This window comes from Marmota marmota, unplaced genomic scaffold (assembly GCF_001458135.2).
Source record: "Marmota marmota marmota unplaced genomic scaffold, marMar, whole genome shotgun sequence".
NCBI classification, from domain to species: Eukaryota; Metazoa; Chordata; class Mammalia; order Rodentia; family Sciuridae; genus Marmota; species Marmota marmota.
The window spans coordinates 2,094,389-2,110,641 of record NW_025999977.1 but is presented as its reverse complement, the minus strand read 5'-3'; the positions used below and the strand labels follow the sequence as shown (position 1 = coordinate 2,110,641).

General features: G+C 55.7%; 1 protein-coding gene across 24 annotated transcripts in view; it reads left to right on the top strand.

Moving 5' to 3' along the window:
- Dysf (dysferlin) overlaps positions 1–16,253 on the top strand; it is a 208,332-nt gene that overhangs the window by 102,400 nt on the left and 89,679 nt on the right. For all 24 annotated transcript variants that reach the window (XM_015479534.2, XM_015479530.2, XM_015479532.2 and 21 more), the window contains 6 exons: positions 1,087–1,218; positions 1,303–1,469; positions 2,237–2,351; positions 2,623–2,728; positions 2,981–3,123; positions 4,795–4,968. In XM_015479534.2, coding sequence (XP_015335020.1) covers positions 1,087–1,218; positions 1,303–1,469; positions 2,237–2,351; positions 2,623–2,728; positions 2,981–3,123; positions 4,795–4,968 — 837 coding nt within the window. The remainder of the gene's footprint in view (positions 1–1,086; positions 1,219–1,302; positions 1,470–2,236; positions 2,352–2,622; positions 2,729–2,980; positions 3,124–4,794; positions 4,969–16,253) is intronic.

Genomic DNA, 16,253 nt, shown 5'->3' with positions numbered 1-16,253 from the left:
GCCAGCACCACTTCCTGTGCCTCCTTCCTGTACTGACTCCCGCTAGGGGTCCAGCCCTCCCCACCAGCCTGGGACCTTGGCCTTGGCTTCCCACTCTTCGTCTGAACCCCCAGAGCTTCCTGTTTCTCTCTCTTGACTCCCTGTCCTAGAGGACATACTCTTCTGAGCTCATGCACATGGGGCCTAGGTACTTCATGTGTCACCTCCTGTATGGGGACCATGTGTTATTTATTCTAAGAGTGAGAGACTTCTGTTTCTCACTCCATATCTCACTTTGGGCTTTAATCAAATGGTGAAGTGATCATAGAAAATGTTTATTTTTTTTTAGGTTGGGTTATTGCGGTTATTCAATTTTGGCAGAGTGTCTGAAGGTTTCAGGATTAAAAGCACTTGAAGACCAGTAAATAGTGGTTAACATGCTGATAAGCACTTGAAAATGTAGGGATATTAGATGGTACACTAACGTCTGGCTAAAATATGAAATACTGAGAACGAAATGAAATGGCCTTAATTTCTTCCTCTTCCAGGCCTGTGTCGTTGTGTTTCCTTTAAAGACAAATTCTAGAATGGTTCTTCTGTCTCAGAGGGTAGCCACATATGGCTCTTTAAATTTAAATTAATTAAATCAAATAATTCAATCCCTCAGTCACACCAGCCACAGTTCAAGTGCTCATTAGCCACATGGGACTTGTGGCTACCATATTGGACAGTGCAGATAGAAACTATTTTCCACTGTAGCAGAAGATTCCATAAGACAGTGCTATTCTGAAGACAATGGGATTGAGGAGAATGGAATTGTGAGAGAAGGGGAAGATGAAGGACCCTGACGTAGACATGGTCCCTCTTTGCAGAGAGCTCCTGGGTGGGGACAATGTAGTCTTCTTTGATGAGAAGGAATTTTGGCAGGGGAGAGAGTTCTTCTACATTCCAGTTCCCTGAAATTCTAAGTTGTCCATCAGGCGTTGGTCAACATTGAGGGGCTATTGAGCTGGTATGTCCAAACCTGGAGGACCCCAGTCCCCACCCCAGTTGGGACATCCTGATCCTGAAAGGGAATGTGAGTTTCTATCCTTCTGTATTGCCTAGTATCCAATGGAGAAGGTACCTGGGGCCCGGATGCCTGTGCAGATACGAGTCAAGCTCTGGTTTGGGCTTTCTGTGGATGAGAAGGAGTTCAACCAGTTTGCTGAGGGCAAGCTGTCTGTCTTTGCCGAAACCGTGAGTGCCCACCACCTGGCCCCTGCCTCCCCCTGAACCTGCGGGACCTGCCGCAGCCCAAAGTACTTCTCTTTCTCCCTCCAGTATGAGAACCAGACCAAGCTGGCCCTGGTTGGGAACTGGGGCACCACGGGCCTTACCTACCCCAAGTTTTCTGACGTCAGGGGCAAGATCAAGTTACCCAAAGACAGCTTCCGCCCCTCTGCTGGCTGGGCCTGGGCTGGAGATTGGTTCGTGTGTCCAGAAAAGACGTGAGTTGTGGGCAGGGTAGTCTTGTGAGGGTTGGCTGCCCGCCAGCCACCGTCCCCTCTGCCCCAGCAACTTTCTTTCAGAGTCCCCAGCTCTGTCAACTCCTCTGCCTCCTGCTACACTGGTCACTAGAACTGTGGCTGTCCCAGGACTTGGGCTCACTATGCAGTGTTCCTTCTGGAAGCTCTCTAATACCGAGAAGGCCCTTTATTACGAAGCCCCCATTTGACTTGGCCTTGTGCTCCATGACACCATGGACAAGCTCTTTCTGCTCCTCGTGTAATAATTCTTGGGTTGCAGGCAGCTCACATGTTCCCCCAGGGGTCCCTCCCAGATTGACATCATCTTTCTCCATCCACGTTGCCATCTCTACCTCTTCCCCTGTCTCTCTTCCTGTTGGGTTGATGTTTGGGAATTAAAAAAAAAAAATTAAATTATAACATATAATCTAAAGTCAAGCACTCGGACCAAGTGTGCAGTTAGATAACACCTTACATTTCTAGGACTATCTGTTGTGCTTCAACTACCCACCTAGCTTTTGGTGCCTTTGACTGGCCCCCCTCTCTCTTTCTTTATCTTGGATGATATATTCTTTTCGCCATGAACGAGGTGCCCCTGGGTCTCCTTTTGCTCTGGTCTCTTGCACCCTCCCCTCTGTCTGTCTTGGAGTGAGGCTGATGTGCAGGTTGGCCAAGGCAGGGTGCTCTCCTGGAGGTGATGGGCGGATGGGGGCCTCTTCAGCAGCGGCTCTGACTGGCCTCCCCCATAGCTTGCTCCATGATGCTGATGCTGGTCACCTGAGCTTTGTGGAGGAGGTGTTTGAGAACCAGACCCGGCTCCCTGGGGGCCAGTGGATCTACATGAGTGACAACTACACTGATGTGGTAAGGAGGTGGACCAACCGTCCAGGACTCTAGGGAAAGCTGCCCCACCCGTCCCCTGAGCCCCAGGAGGGGTCCATGGCTCAGAGAAGACTGGGACATCTTCTGTCCTGCTTGCACCTGCTGAGTCTCCATGTTCTGGGTTCTAGAAGAATAGGAGTCCTGAGTCACATGGGTCTCGGGGGCTCTGCCATTCTGTCTGGGGCTTCTTTTCTGGGCCCCTGCTGAAGACTGTCTGATTTTCTCACACTTGCCTTTCCTGATTTGTCCCTAGAATGGAGAGAAGGTGCTTCCGAAGGATGACATTGAGTGCCCACTGGGGTGGAAGTGGGAAGATGAGGAATGGTCCACGGACCTCAACCGGGCTGTCGATGAACAAGGTAGGCCACCTCTGCAGCCTGGTGAGCCCCCCACATCCTGGTGAGCTCAAGGTGTGCTGGTGAGGACCACTGAGTGCCAGAGCCCCTTGGCCTGGGGCACTGGCTTTCACTGTAGTATATCTCCTCTTCAAGTGACAAATTAGGACCAAGAGTCACTGGCTGCTTGAGTCTGTGAGCATGCCCTAGTTGAAGAGATGGCCTCAGGAGAGATGGAGAATTATTGGGCAATGGGTGACTGGTGTCCTCCTCCAGGCTGGGAGTACAGCATCACTATCCCTCCGGACCGAAAGCCGAGGCACTGGGTCCCTGCAGAGAAGATGTACTACACACACCGACGGCGGCGCTGGGTCCGCCTGCGCAGGAGGGACCTCAGCCAGATGGAAGCACTGAACAGGGTGAGCTGGTAGGGGGGTGGGGACTGGGAGAGGCACTCCTGGTTGTAGGAGGTTGGGGTACAGGTGCAGACACCTGTGTGCACACAGATACATGCAGGTGTGCATGTGACATGCGTCGGCACTTGGGACTCATTGGAGCTGCTCACAGATCACACCCAACACACGCAGTGATCACATCCAGCACATGTACAGATGACTCCTAGTACCTAGGTATGCAGATCCCACAGACACAGCATATCCACGTAGCAAGCCTACCCCAGGGGTTCACATACAGGGTTCCCCTGCAGCCCCAGCAGGTGCAGAGCGACCCCAGGAGTAGGCACAGCTTCCTAAAAGCAGAATCCATGACATGGCTTTGGCTCCAGTCCCTAAAGACTGTGTTCTCAGGAGGGAGAGGGGAAAGGATGTGCCTTGGGGAGGGGCCCACGTTGGACCACAAAATCCTCCTCACCTGGCAGGCAAGGGGGCTGGATTGGCATCTTCCTAGCTGTCTGTCATTGGCTGAAGGCTGCTGGGGCATGCTGGGATACAGACCTCCCCAGCATGGTGGCTCTTAGCAGGCTCTAAGCAGGCAGCTGCAGGGAACTTGGAACCACCTGACTTGATTGCAGGGTGCGAGCATGGTGAAGGGATAAGGATGGGCTCCGTCAGCATGTACCCAAGGACGGGACCCCATCCCACAGGACACAGACAGGGCCAGAGTGCACACGTATGAGCACACATGACACATGCCCTTGCTCCAGAGTCACACAGATGCCCAAGTTCCGCATGGCCTCAGTGCCTGCCTCCCCTGGACCCTCCTGGTCTCCCTCCTTCCTTCCCAAGTGCACTTTTGAATTTTGGCCCAAGAACCCAGGCTTCCACCAGTCTAAGTGTATGTAGCCTTTGGCATGACCCAGGTTCCTTCCTCTCTTTCGAGCCGAGAATCTAAAGAGGAATGTCTCTGGGTCTGGGGAGAAGAAGCGTTTGGGTAATTAGCTGTTGCTGCTGCTGTGAGCCAGGCACACAGTGCTCTCCCTGACGGGCTGGTTGTCAGAGGTAGGGCCTGGCCAGACCCCTTAGCCTTCCCTTCTTCCTGGAGGGGAGGCAGCTGACCTCCAGGACTGGCCTTTGTCACTGCTTGTGGCTCTAGATAGCCTCAGGCTACTTTCTCCCAGGAGCTGGGGCGAGAGGCTTCCAGATTTCCTCTGGGGCTGGGAGAGGGGCCTCTTGGAACAAGGTGCAGGGGGTCTCCACAGCTCGCCTGGATCCCACCTCCTGGGGAAACAGGATTTTTGTTTTGCCTCTGAACTACAGGCCCACTTCTATTTTTATAAGCTGGGAATATGGAGAAGAAAAAGGAAATGACAAGAAACCCCTGGATTTATGCAACCCTCCCCTAATTCAAATCAGTGAGCATCCCCAGAGCCAGGGTTTCCACCACCGCTGCATCACCTTCCCCTCCTGCGGGCTCTCCTTGCAGCCACGGAGCCTCCTCTCCCCTCCTGATGTTTTCACCTAGAGGTCTTGTTGCTCCAGATGCTTCTCAAAGCCCCCCTCCTCCAGGCAGCCCTCCCAGGTTTTCCTACCTGGTCTGCACTGCTGTGGGAGTCTGTGGGGAGGCACAGCTGGGTCCTGGACGCCCCACAGGCCTAGCAACTGGCCTCTAAGCCGCCCTGTTCTCTCGTGCAGCACAGGCAGGCGGAGGCGGAGGGCGAGGGCTGGGAGTATGCCTCTCTCTTTGGCTGGAAGTTCCACCTCGAATATCGCAAGACGGATGCTTTTCGCCGCCGTCGCTGGCGCCGCCGCATGGAGCCACTGGAGAAGACGGGGCCAGCAGCTGTGTTTGCCCTCGAGGGGGCTCTGGTAGGTGGGGCTGCACCTGTCTGGGGTCTGGCTTGCTTTCCCAGGGCTTTCCAGGGGCTGATGGGGGAGGGGCATGGGAGCCCCCAGGTTAGTTTTTTGTTTTTTTGGATGTGACATTGGCCAGTCATCCTGTCTGGGGGTTGTCCTAAAATAAAATAGTCTCTTTCTCCTTCTTTGAGTAGTAAGTAGTCGAGAGGGAGGGGCCTTCGCTTCTGATCACCTGATTGCCAGGACTGGAGCCAAGGGACCCTGATCTTCTTAAAGAGGCTGGTTGGCATGGAGGTGGGAGGCCCAAGGCACTGTAGTAGCTAGAGATGTCGGATGACCCTGGGATGCCCTTGGTTGTCCTGAGGCAGGGATTATGCTCACAGGATTCTCAGGTACATGGGGAGAGATGAACTTTAGCACCTGAGCCTGTAAAGTGCAGTTCTGCAACCAGTGGCACTGGAATCAGTTCAAGATTACCCATAGTCTGGGTGATGGACTCCCCCAAAGAGATGAGCAGACGCATCCTGGAGAGTCTGAGTGGGGACCCTCAGGCCAGTGATATATAGCTTGTGCCCTGCAGATTCCCAGGGGTGGAAGTAAGAGGCCTGACTGTGGTGCCCCCTCTGAAATCGAGCTGTGAGCATGTGACCCCCATGGGGGCTCTGGCTGGGACCCCAGAGAGCAGGTCTCACAGCTGCACTGGCTGATGGGACATGAAGCCATCCATGGGAAGCCAGCCACATGTGCCTGTGTATGTCTAATGGACACCAAGGACATAGCCATGGTGTGGCCTAGTCTCCAGGGCTGAGAGGCTGCAGCGGGTGGGCCCAGGATCTGATGGGAGTCGAAGCCAGCAGTGGCCATGAGGGAGTGAACAGAAGTCTGCCACTCTCAGGCCATGATGGTGAGCCAGGCCCAGCCATGGGAAGAGGAGCGGAAACCCTCCACTGGTCAGATAATGTCTGAGAATCCAGAGGAAGCGTGCTCTCGAGTTCCTGGGCCAAGTCTTGGGGAGGTTGAGGGGAGACAGCAGAGCCTGGGCTCTCTGGTTGCTGAACTGGTCCTCAGGCCAGCTCAGGAGCAAGGTAGGAGGGGGCAGGGCTGCTGTCTGGTGACCCCTTTTGTCCTGAGTCAGAAAGGGCCTGGCCCAGGACTGGGCAGGGCCTGGGATAGTCACGTGACTCCAACTGAGCATGGTGGGAAAAGACCTCCAGGAAGGCCTGGGTCTCGGTCAGGCGGGGTCTGGTTCGGCCAGGCAGACACCATGAGTAACCAGCACTTGCTTCCATCAAAGGGAGACTCAACTCAATGGGCTAAAGAGACAAGGGGGCTTATGGGCTCTCTTAGCCCGGAAGCACCCAGGAGGTAGGCAGGGCGTCAGGGTGGCAGGAGATCCAGGTTCGCACAGTGTCCCCAGGACTCACACCTGCCTTGACCTCATCTCATACTGGCTGTCTCCCTGGTGGCAAAGATGATGCTGGTGACCAAAGGCTGACCTCCTCGTGACAGCCCACGAAGCCCTGCTCCATCAGCTAGTACAGCCCACCTCCCTGCTGGAGACCCCAGAGGGCTGCTTTCTCAAAAGTGCTAATAAAAGTCTCCAAGCGACTGGCTCCACCTGGTCATGTACCTGAGTCAGGCCCTGCACCTGAGGGAATGGAGGGTTCTGATTGGCCATCCGGGTCCGTGGCCCTGCTCTGTGATTGACAGTACCCCTGCCAGGAGAGAGGAGCTTCTGAAAACAGAGCTGGGCAGAGAGCTCAGATGGCAGCAGCTGAGTGCTCCTCAGTGGGCTGTGGGGGAGCCACTGTGGGGGGTGGGGCAGCCGTGCGCTCTGGTCAGAACTGAACTTTGGGAGCGCCAGTCAGGGTGGAGAGGGAGAATGCCCATCGGGGCCATCAGGAGTTTGGGGTGGAAATCCACGGGTGAGGTGACCCTCTGGGGCAGAGGGAGATGGAGCGGCAGGGGAGGGAAGAATGAAAGGGTAGCTGGAGGGGCACCACTGGTGGGCCTGGGGCTGCAGTGAGTTCTCGGCTGGCCCCGGGGAGCCTGACGCACACACCTGGTGTAGTGCTGTGTGAATACAGATCTGGCGGCTGCCTACCAGGTGGCCTGAGGCAGGGAGGTGGGAGTGTGGGGGCTGAGCATCAGCTGGGAGGGGATGGGGCCAGGAAGGGAGCGGGGTGCAAGGCCAGAGGTGCCCCGGGACTCATGGATGGGAGTGTGGATGGGTGCTGGGGCTGGTGGGACCTGGAGGAGGAAGGTGAGGAAGGCTGGGGACCCGCTGCCAAGCTTTCGTGGCTCAGTGACTGGGAGAATGGGGGAGCCTTTCCCAGAAACGGAGAAACCAACTCTTTTATTCTTTATGTGGGAGAAAATGTCACCAGACATCATTGCAATCAAGTGTCAAGTCGACAAAGGGGAGGTGATGGATTACAATTCAAATGTGACCTGGCTGTGGCTGTGATATGCGGAAGAAGCCAGGGGCCGCCAAGTCCTCTGAGTCCTGGGAGAACGGGGGGCTGCGGTAGAGAACAGAGAGAGCCAGTGGTCTGGGAGGATGCATCCCACATACCTGGAGTGGGAAGACCGCAGAGTTTTGGAAAGTCCTAGGTGGGTCCAGCATTTGGACAGAGACACAGGCCCAGTTGACAATAACTGACTGGACCATACTCCGAGTGAGCTGAGCCCCTATCAGCCCCAACACACATCCTCCCTCCCCCCACGAACACACTCCTCTCTCCCAGTCACCTTTACACACTTCCTGCCACAACAAGGGATAGTCTGGGCTCTTTCCTTGAGCCCCACTATCCTTGCTCTGGACATACTGATGCCCCAGTGAGTGACTGGGTCTAAAGCCCATCTCACATCTTGGGACAGATGGTCCCAAGATTTTCTGGTGCCAGGACCCTGCTGCCTTACCTGAGTGCTGGTCCTTGCTCACCGTCCCAATGTCATTTTTTGTGTGTGAGTGTGGGGGTGGGTACTGGAGGTTGAGCACAGAGGCACTTGACCACTGAGCCACACCCCCAGCCCTATTTTGTATTTTATTTAGAGACAGGGTCTCACTGAGTTGCTCAAAGCCTCACTTTTGCTGAGACTGGCTCTGAACTCAAGATCCTCCTGCCTCAGCCTCCCGAGCTGCTGGGATGACAGGTGTGTGCCACTGCGCCCAGCTCCAGCGTCTCTTGATGTGCTGGTGAAAGCTTGGTGAGATGGGCAGTGCTTCTGAGTGTGCAGGTGTGCTCTGGACTCTGCTTCCTCTGCCCACAGGCTGTGGACAGGTCACTCATGCGTTTAGGGAGTCTGTTATTTCACTCATGAAAGGAACTGCACCCTAGGGTCATGGTCAGGGTTAACAGGGACGCATGTAGAGAAGTTCTCCTCTGACTTGAATAAAGGAGCCAGTCAGGGGATCTTGTTAAAATGCAGACTCTGATTCAGTATCCAGGCAGGTCCCCAGAGTCTCACTTCACAGAGAGAGGCAGGGCCTGTTCACACCTGGCTGAAGGTATGTGGCCAGCATCTTGGATAGGGAGGCAGGACAAGATGACCTATTCTCCCTATTCCTTGGTGGGACAGAAATGATATTCTAATACTCCTCTGGTCTGGCCCGTGGGGAGGGCCTGTGTGATTAGGACAAGAAATGATCACAGTGAGCTCCAGGGAGGAGCTGGAGGGAGGATGCGTGCTTCCGGGGTGACTGTTTGATGAGGGGCGGCTTCTTGATGGAGGAGACTGGAGGCAGACTTTGAAGGAGCCAGGGAAGGACAGTGGGAGGGGGGCCGGTAGCCTTCCTGGTACCTTGATGTCTGGGCCCAAGCACAGGCCTGGTGATGCCCACGGCCTTCCACTACCCCTCCCCTGGCCTGTGTGTCCACCGGAGGGCTGGGCCTGGCTGGCTAGCCCCCTTCTGGAAGACGTCTGCTTGGAAGGGAGGCCCTGTCTGCTCATTAGCACGGGCAGCCTTTCCCTGAAACCTTCGGCAGGGGCCAAGCCTGGCTCCCTCTGCGGAGCGGGAGGCCCTGGCTCCGTCTGCTAATCGTCTGCTGTCTCCATCCCGAGCATTATTTTATTTTCGTATTATTCTTTTTCCAGCTAATATCCTGGCATTCCCAAAGACACCGGGTTTCATAATCTTCCTGGCGTTCCCAGGAGTTGGGAAGCGGAGCACAAAGCCGCTATTATAGCGCGTTCCATCCAGCCTCCCTCTCCTTGCCCCACACCCCTTGCTGCCGCCGCAGCCACCACCGCCGGCTCCCACCCAGTCACCCCCTCCTGACGCCACCGGCCTCTCTGGGAACTCTGGTGACGGCTGCTGGGATGAGCTCACGGAATCTGTCCTGTCGCCCTTGCCCTGGGCCTGCCCTCCGCGCAAGGATTTTTCCAAGCCCTGCCTCTGCTCAGCCCTGAGGGTTTCCTCAGGAGGCAGGAGGGGAGGAGGTGGACCAGCAACGTGTGCTCAGAGCCTTGGAGCTTTTCAGAGCTGGGAGGAACTTTCGTGTTCTGAGGATGTCCTCAAACAGACTCCTGAGCTGCAGGAGCCTTTTGAAATCGGATGCAAAGTTATGCACGTGTGTGTGCGCACAAGTGCGCCATCTGCGAATGCGTGTGTATGGTTTGCATGTTCGGGTATGTAATGGCTAAATTGTGGTGTAAGGTCCTGGGTTTTATCCACCTCATTAGGGGATCCAGGACCCCAAAGGGGATAGAATCACTAAAATCTATATAATCACGTGCCAAAACCCAAAGTGAGACAATCTGTATTATCTCATTTTATCCTCATGGTGACCCTAGAAGGCTGGCATCTATTATCAGCCCCATTTTACAGTCAAGGAGACTGAGGCTCTAGTTGGGCTACAGTAGCCACTAGTCACATGTGGCTATTTAAACGGACATCTAAAGTAATATGAAGAGAATTCAGTTCCGAGTGAGACCAGACACATCTTGAGCACACAGTGGCCGCACGAGCTGGCCCAGGATGGTACATCATTGCAGAAAGTTCTACTGGACAGTGCGACTCTAGAACAGCTCTGAGATCCAAATGTCAGCACAGAAGAAACTGAGTCCTGAGAAGTGGGAGCATGGGTCAGTATTAGAAGCAAGGTCAGACAGCCGGCTCTTCTGTCTCCTCTCCCCAGATGTCTCCTGACCATTGGCCAAATGGGTAATTTCACCCGCTTTTTATAAGTCACTTTTATAAGAGCAAAAGTTCGTCCTCACCCATCGAGAGCCCTTCAGGGTGGGACATGGCAGCTGAGCAGCTGGCTGTGGCCCTTGGCCGGATCCCCACTCCGCCTTATAGCCAGGAGGCTTGGCTTCCCTGGGGCAGTTGGGCAGCTAGAGAAGCATCTCCCCTCCACCCTGGGTAGCACCCACCTCCAAAGCCTGCAGTTGTTGGTAGAGGCCTGAGTTCTGCCCTGAAGTAGAGAGGACCCAGAAAGACAGGTGTCCCAAGCCTGGGCCACAGGCATGGAAGGGCAGTTGGGAGTTGAAAGTTCTGGGGAGGGGATCATGGAGAAGCAGGTTCCAGAATGGAGTGATTCGAGATCAGAGCTGGCTGACAAGGAGGCCAGCTGTGGGTGGGCGCTGGGGTGTGTGGGAGTGTCTGCCTGCCACCTGGATGGAGCCATGCGGTGTGCTGGGCCAGTCCTCAGGCACCGTTCCCAGAGCTGGCGCTCTGAGCCAGGCTAGTGCCCGGGAGGTGTGAGGGGTTTGCTTGGTTAGTTAACCCAGGCCTGGGCAGGGGCTGGGGCTGGGGCTGGGCTGTTGGAAGGCAACTCTGTGCAGCCCAGGTTTCTTGTTCCTGTCCCCTACCTGACATTGTGCTGGAAGCGGGTGCTTGATGGCTCTCCGCTCCTCCCTGTCTCCCTGGCTCTCTTCCAGAGAAAGAAATGTGGGCAAGTGCTCTAAATGCGTGGACTCCGGGTCTATCTTGCCCAGATTGGGATGCTAAACTCTGGAGGACCCAATTGACAGACAGAATGGCAGCCACATTTTGTTGGGCAGAGGTGTCAGGTGCCCCCCTGTATACACAAGGGTCTGGCTCCATGATTTCTAGGGGACTGTATAATTTATTGTCTGGTGTGGAACACTATTAATGATCATGCTGGCTAAACAGGCGTGAGTGGGGCCGTTCCAGGCAAAGTGGGACATACAGTTGTCCTAATTACCGAGGCACGCTGGCCCGGGATAAAACCTGACAGAGAGCTCTTGGCACCCTGCACATGTGGAGATGTGGAAACCCTGGAGGGACACACACACACATGCCCTCGCCAGCCCACACGTGGCACTGTGGATTCTCCAGGTTTCCTCATTCCACTCCCACATCCCCAGGGGCCAGCCAGTAGTTTTGCAAGGAGTTTAGCATCTGCTTCCAAGCGCTGGCTCCAGCTGTAAATGAAATGGGGTTGCACCCTCGCCTGCTATTCTACTTAAGGTTGCAATCAGCCCTGATTAGGAAGGGAGTTCTGCTCGTTCCTCTGTTCCATTCCCTCTTTTAAAAGCTTCTCCTCGCTTGGCTGCGGCTGCTGGCCTGTGTGGGGTTTCCCTCCAAGCTCCAGGGCAGTGAAGCGGGTTCCCTACAGTCCTGACTTGGTACTCAGTCCTCTGCAGCTCCAGAGCTTGGCTTAGATGCTCTGAGCTCTGATGGGGAAGCAGGTGTTGTTAGGAAAAAGCCTTGAGCAGGTTGGCCATGGAGACCTTTGATTCTGCCCGCTAAATGTGCTGTGTAATCTCAGGGTAGACATTGGTCTCTCTGGTCCTCAGTTTTCTCACTGATTATCGGATGGGGGATGATAATGACACAACACCAATAATAACCTCCCCCTTATAGAGCAGGGGTTGGTGAAGCACGGCCTACAGGCCAAATCTGGCCTTCTGCCTGTTTTTGTAAATAAGGGTTCCTCGGCAGACAGACGGTGTGGTCATTCACTTGCATATTGTTTGTGGTGGCTTTTTGCTACAATGGGAGCGGAACAGTGTGACAGACACTATAGGGTCCATGGTGAAAGTATTTACTACCTGGCTCTTTATGGTCAGCAATGGTTGACCCCTGTCCTAGGGCACATACCATGCATAGTCGTCTCCCACTCTGTTTACATATTATCTCATTTAACAGTCCTAGGAGGTGGGTTCTATTGGCAATCCCCTTTTACCAATAAGGCTCAGAGAAGACAAGTCGTCATTATTGCAGCTGCGTTTCCTCACACAGGGATTGTGAAAGGTCTTAACAGATAATGGCTGGGTTGTGCAGGGTTTATCGTATCTCTCCCACCTTGTCCTATTATTTGGCTGTCCCAGCAAAGCAGATAGAGAAGAGACAGTGAAGAAGGTGAGAATCTGGAATGTCACCCGAGTACTGTGCTGGTCAACAAGCTCTCCAGAACAAACAAGGCCCAGATTGGTAGCATTTGCTGATTTCCATGGTGAACACACCCCTACCATGGCTGGTTTTGAGCTAAGCAATGAGGCACCATTGAACAGGGAGGCAGTCAAGGAAGGCTGGGAGCAGGGATACAGGAGTACCTCATCACAAGGGTGCTGATTGCAGGAGGAGAGATAATTGCAAAAGGTAGTGATTAGGAGAGGTTTGAATATTTACCACCTTTGCTTTTTAATATGACCTCTTGAGTTGTCAATTTGTATGATTTAATTTTTTTTTGGTACCAGGGATTGAACCCAGGGCTGCTTAACCACTGAACCACATCCGCAGCCCTTTTTTTTAAAAAAAATATTTTATTGAGAGGCAAGTTCTCACTGAATTGCTTAGGGCCTCGCTAAGTTGCCGAGGCTAGCCTTGGAATTGCGATCCTCCTACCTCAGCCTCCTGAGACGCTGGGATAGCAGGTGTGTACCCCCGTAACTGGCTGCATGAGTCGGTTTTTATTGATGACGGTGTCTAACAGCTGACTTGCAGACTTCCTGAAAACTTAATCTGCTCTCGCGAGCCCCGTGAGCTGGCCCTAGCACCCTCTGCTCCCTGGTCCTGTCTGCAGAAGTCGAGCTGGGGATGGCCCCCAGCAGTGGTGCCCTTTCCAACAGCCGTGCCACCTGTGCTGCTGGCACCATCCTGGGTAGGACGTGGGTCCTCCTGGAAGTGGAGGAGAGCGGCACATCTGCTTGACCCCGCTGGGACAGGGAAGGAAGGCGTCTCTGGTCTCCCCAGTGGCACTGACATGCCTCTAGGTCCTATTGATTCCAGCCAGGCCACCGTGGTGTGGCTGTATGGCATTGTCACCTGCCCGCCCAGCCTGTGTCTTTTTGCAGCATCTGCCTCTGCTCTCACCCCTTCTGTGTCCCTCCTTCCTCTCCATGGATCCTGACCTGCAGACCCTGTCTAGGGCAAGGCCATTTGCTGCAGGGCCTTGCAGGATGCAGGACTCTCAGGCCTGCTGCTGGGCTCCATCTTGGTCTTGATGTGACTTCAGTGGGTGAGGAGTCCCCTTCCACAGGCTGCATTTTCCTCACCTGCTCACCTCCTCCTGGCTGAGGTGCTTGGAGGTGAGGCCTGGACAGACTCAGGTGGCCGTTGGCTTGGGGCTCCTGGGGAGCCTGGGAACATCTCTGAGGGGTGAGTCCCTCCTACCTCCAGCTCCTCCAGGGAGCCGTGGCCTCCTGCCGGGCAGCAGTGGGTTGGAGGCCACCCAGGCCCCGGGGCGAGCAGCAGGATCCCTTACACAGCTAGCCCTGGGACAGAGTGCGTGGCCACAGACCGCGTGGCTGCCAGCCCCAGCCTGGGAGTCGCCAGCATGAGCTATGGAGGCAGGAATGTGATTGTGGGAAACCCAATGCCCTGGCCCTGGCCCTGGGGCCGGCCAGGGTGTGTGCAGGGCTGTGGGAGGTGGGGGGCAGAGCGCAGCCTCCCCGTGGCCTGGGCCTAGCAAGCGCTCGCTGCTCCTGCTGCCTGCCCCACGCTGCCGGTGCCACTCCCCCTGCACAGCGCCCCACCTGCCCTCCCCCATCATGGACCTGAGTGAGGCCACACCCAGGCAGTGTCAGATCCTGGCCTCCTGAGCTGGGATGTTGCTGACTGGCACGTGGTTCAGGCAAAGGGGATGATGGTGGTTTGTTTCACGTAATCCGTCTTTACTGGATCCCTACTAAGTGCCAGATGTTGGGCTGAGTGTGGGTATCATAGAACTGTGCCTACCTTGCCTATGTGCGTGGGGGATGGATGCAGGAAGGAGGCTGGCTCATCAAGGAAGTGTCCATGCCTCAGTGATGACTAAGCTGGAGAGAGAGCTCCAGTTAGCTAGCTGAGAGGGCATGTCAGATGGAGAGGACAGCCTGTGCAAAGGCCCTGTGGCAAAAGGATGGTGGGCTCAAGGCATTAAAGAAGACCAGAGGAGAGGCATCATTTAACTTAACACAACACTAGAGAGATGACAGGGTTAAACTGATGTCACTAGTACCCCTTACTGAATGCCAGGCATCTTGCCCAAGGCTGCAGGTACAACATTTGATTTAATTCTTACTGTTGGTTCTCAGCTGGGGGCAATCCCTCTACCCCCGGGGTCATTTGACAATGCCTGGAGACATTCCTGGTAGCCACAACTTAGTGGAGAGGCTCCAGGCGTCCAGAAGGTAGAGGCCAGCTGTGCTGCTGCACACGCCGGGGTGCACAAGGTGGACCCAGGACAGCAGGACTCAAGACAGTCTCCTGCATTTCCCACCTACGAGGTGGGCAGTTGTCACGATGATGATGGTGGGGTCTCAGGACTCCCAATTTCCCCTGGCTCGTGTCCTCTCTATGCCCACTGATCCACACTTGGAGGCCTGGGGAGTTCCTGTCCCCTTCCCCTCCTGGGACCTCATGCAGCCTGGGCGTTTCCTCCGTCTGTGCCCCAGGGTCTGTAAAATGAATCTGTCACCTGGATTTTCTCCTCCATGCACATGACGTGCTGCTACAGGTGACCCATTTATTCCATATCTGCTGGCCGCTCTTTTGCCCTGGGACTGCTGCTGTCGGGTTGCTTTGCCTCCGTGTGCTCTGGGGTCACAGAGGTGGTTGTCATCCCTCCCTGGAAGGCTGTGGGGACTCTTTGAGTAGTCCCTGGATTAGCACACCGCTTGGCAGTACTCTGTACATCACACCGCCACTTCACCCTCTTCCTTTCTTTTTCATTCCTGGGGATGGGTCCCAGGGCTTCGCCTGCAGGGCAAGTGCTGCACCACCGAGCCACCCTCCGGGTCCCTGCCTGCACTCTCTTCTCACCTGGGGGGGGGCGCGCCTCTCTGGGGCTCAACCCCTACGGAAGTTCCAGGGTGTGAAGAGGGAGGCGCGTGGGTGGGTGGGGAGCTGGCCCTGGACTTCACTCCCTTATTCTGTAAACATGTCACCAGGGCCTCTGTGTGCCAGGCCCTGCAGTGGGCACTGGGGACCCAGCGGTGCCCGCCTAGAGCTCACTGCCAGTGATGGAGGCAGTCAGCAGAAAGGTGAACGTGCCAGGCATCTGTGCTGTAAGGAAAAATAAGGCCACAGAAGAGGGTCAGGGGCCGTTGGGGAGCCCAGGTCCCTTTGGGGAGGGTTGGTGGCCAGAGAATGTGAAGATGTTGGACTGCTGTGTGGCTGGAGTTCTGACCAGAGTGTGAACCAGGGCAGCCGGGGACTGGGGCTCTGCTGGGAGGCACTGATCTCGTAACTGCCCCTCTGCTTGGCTCTGAGTGTGTGTCTGCCCTGCTCCCCAGAAATGGATCTTCCTCGCAATCCCCATCCGACTCCTTGAACCGCAAGGAGAGGGCAGGAAGAAGGGATGTATGTGAGTGGCATTGGTGTCCCGTGACCACGGGGGATGGCTGGGCCCCTCCCTTGGTGGCAGGGCAGGTGGAGAAGGCCAGGTGGAGGGCCCCCTGGGAGTTATTCTTCGGGCAGGGGCTGCTGTGGGTCAGGCCTGAGCGAGGACTGTACCTGGCCCCAGCCCTGGTGGAAGTCCCAGGGAGGGGAACACCTCTTCTGATGGCAGGCGGGAGGCCCTGCCCTTGGACAGGGATCCAGAGTCCCAGACAGAGCCTGTGGGGGGTGTTGATGGGCGGCAGGAGGGGAGGCCGTCTGAAGGAGGTGTGAGGTGAGTGGGGATGGGTGTTGGCAGCCACCACAAGCAGGGAGGTCCCTGTGGGTGCCCTTGAGGCAGAGGTGAATTATGGGGCCTGTGTAGCTGGACGACACCCCCCACCACCACTTTGTGCTCACCCAGCACCCTACCTGCCGGTGGGGCACTTGTGTGTGGCCAGGCTGGGGAGGAGGGACAAGGGTCTGTGGCCCTTTCACCCCAACTGAACCCGGTCCCTCTCCCCCA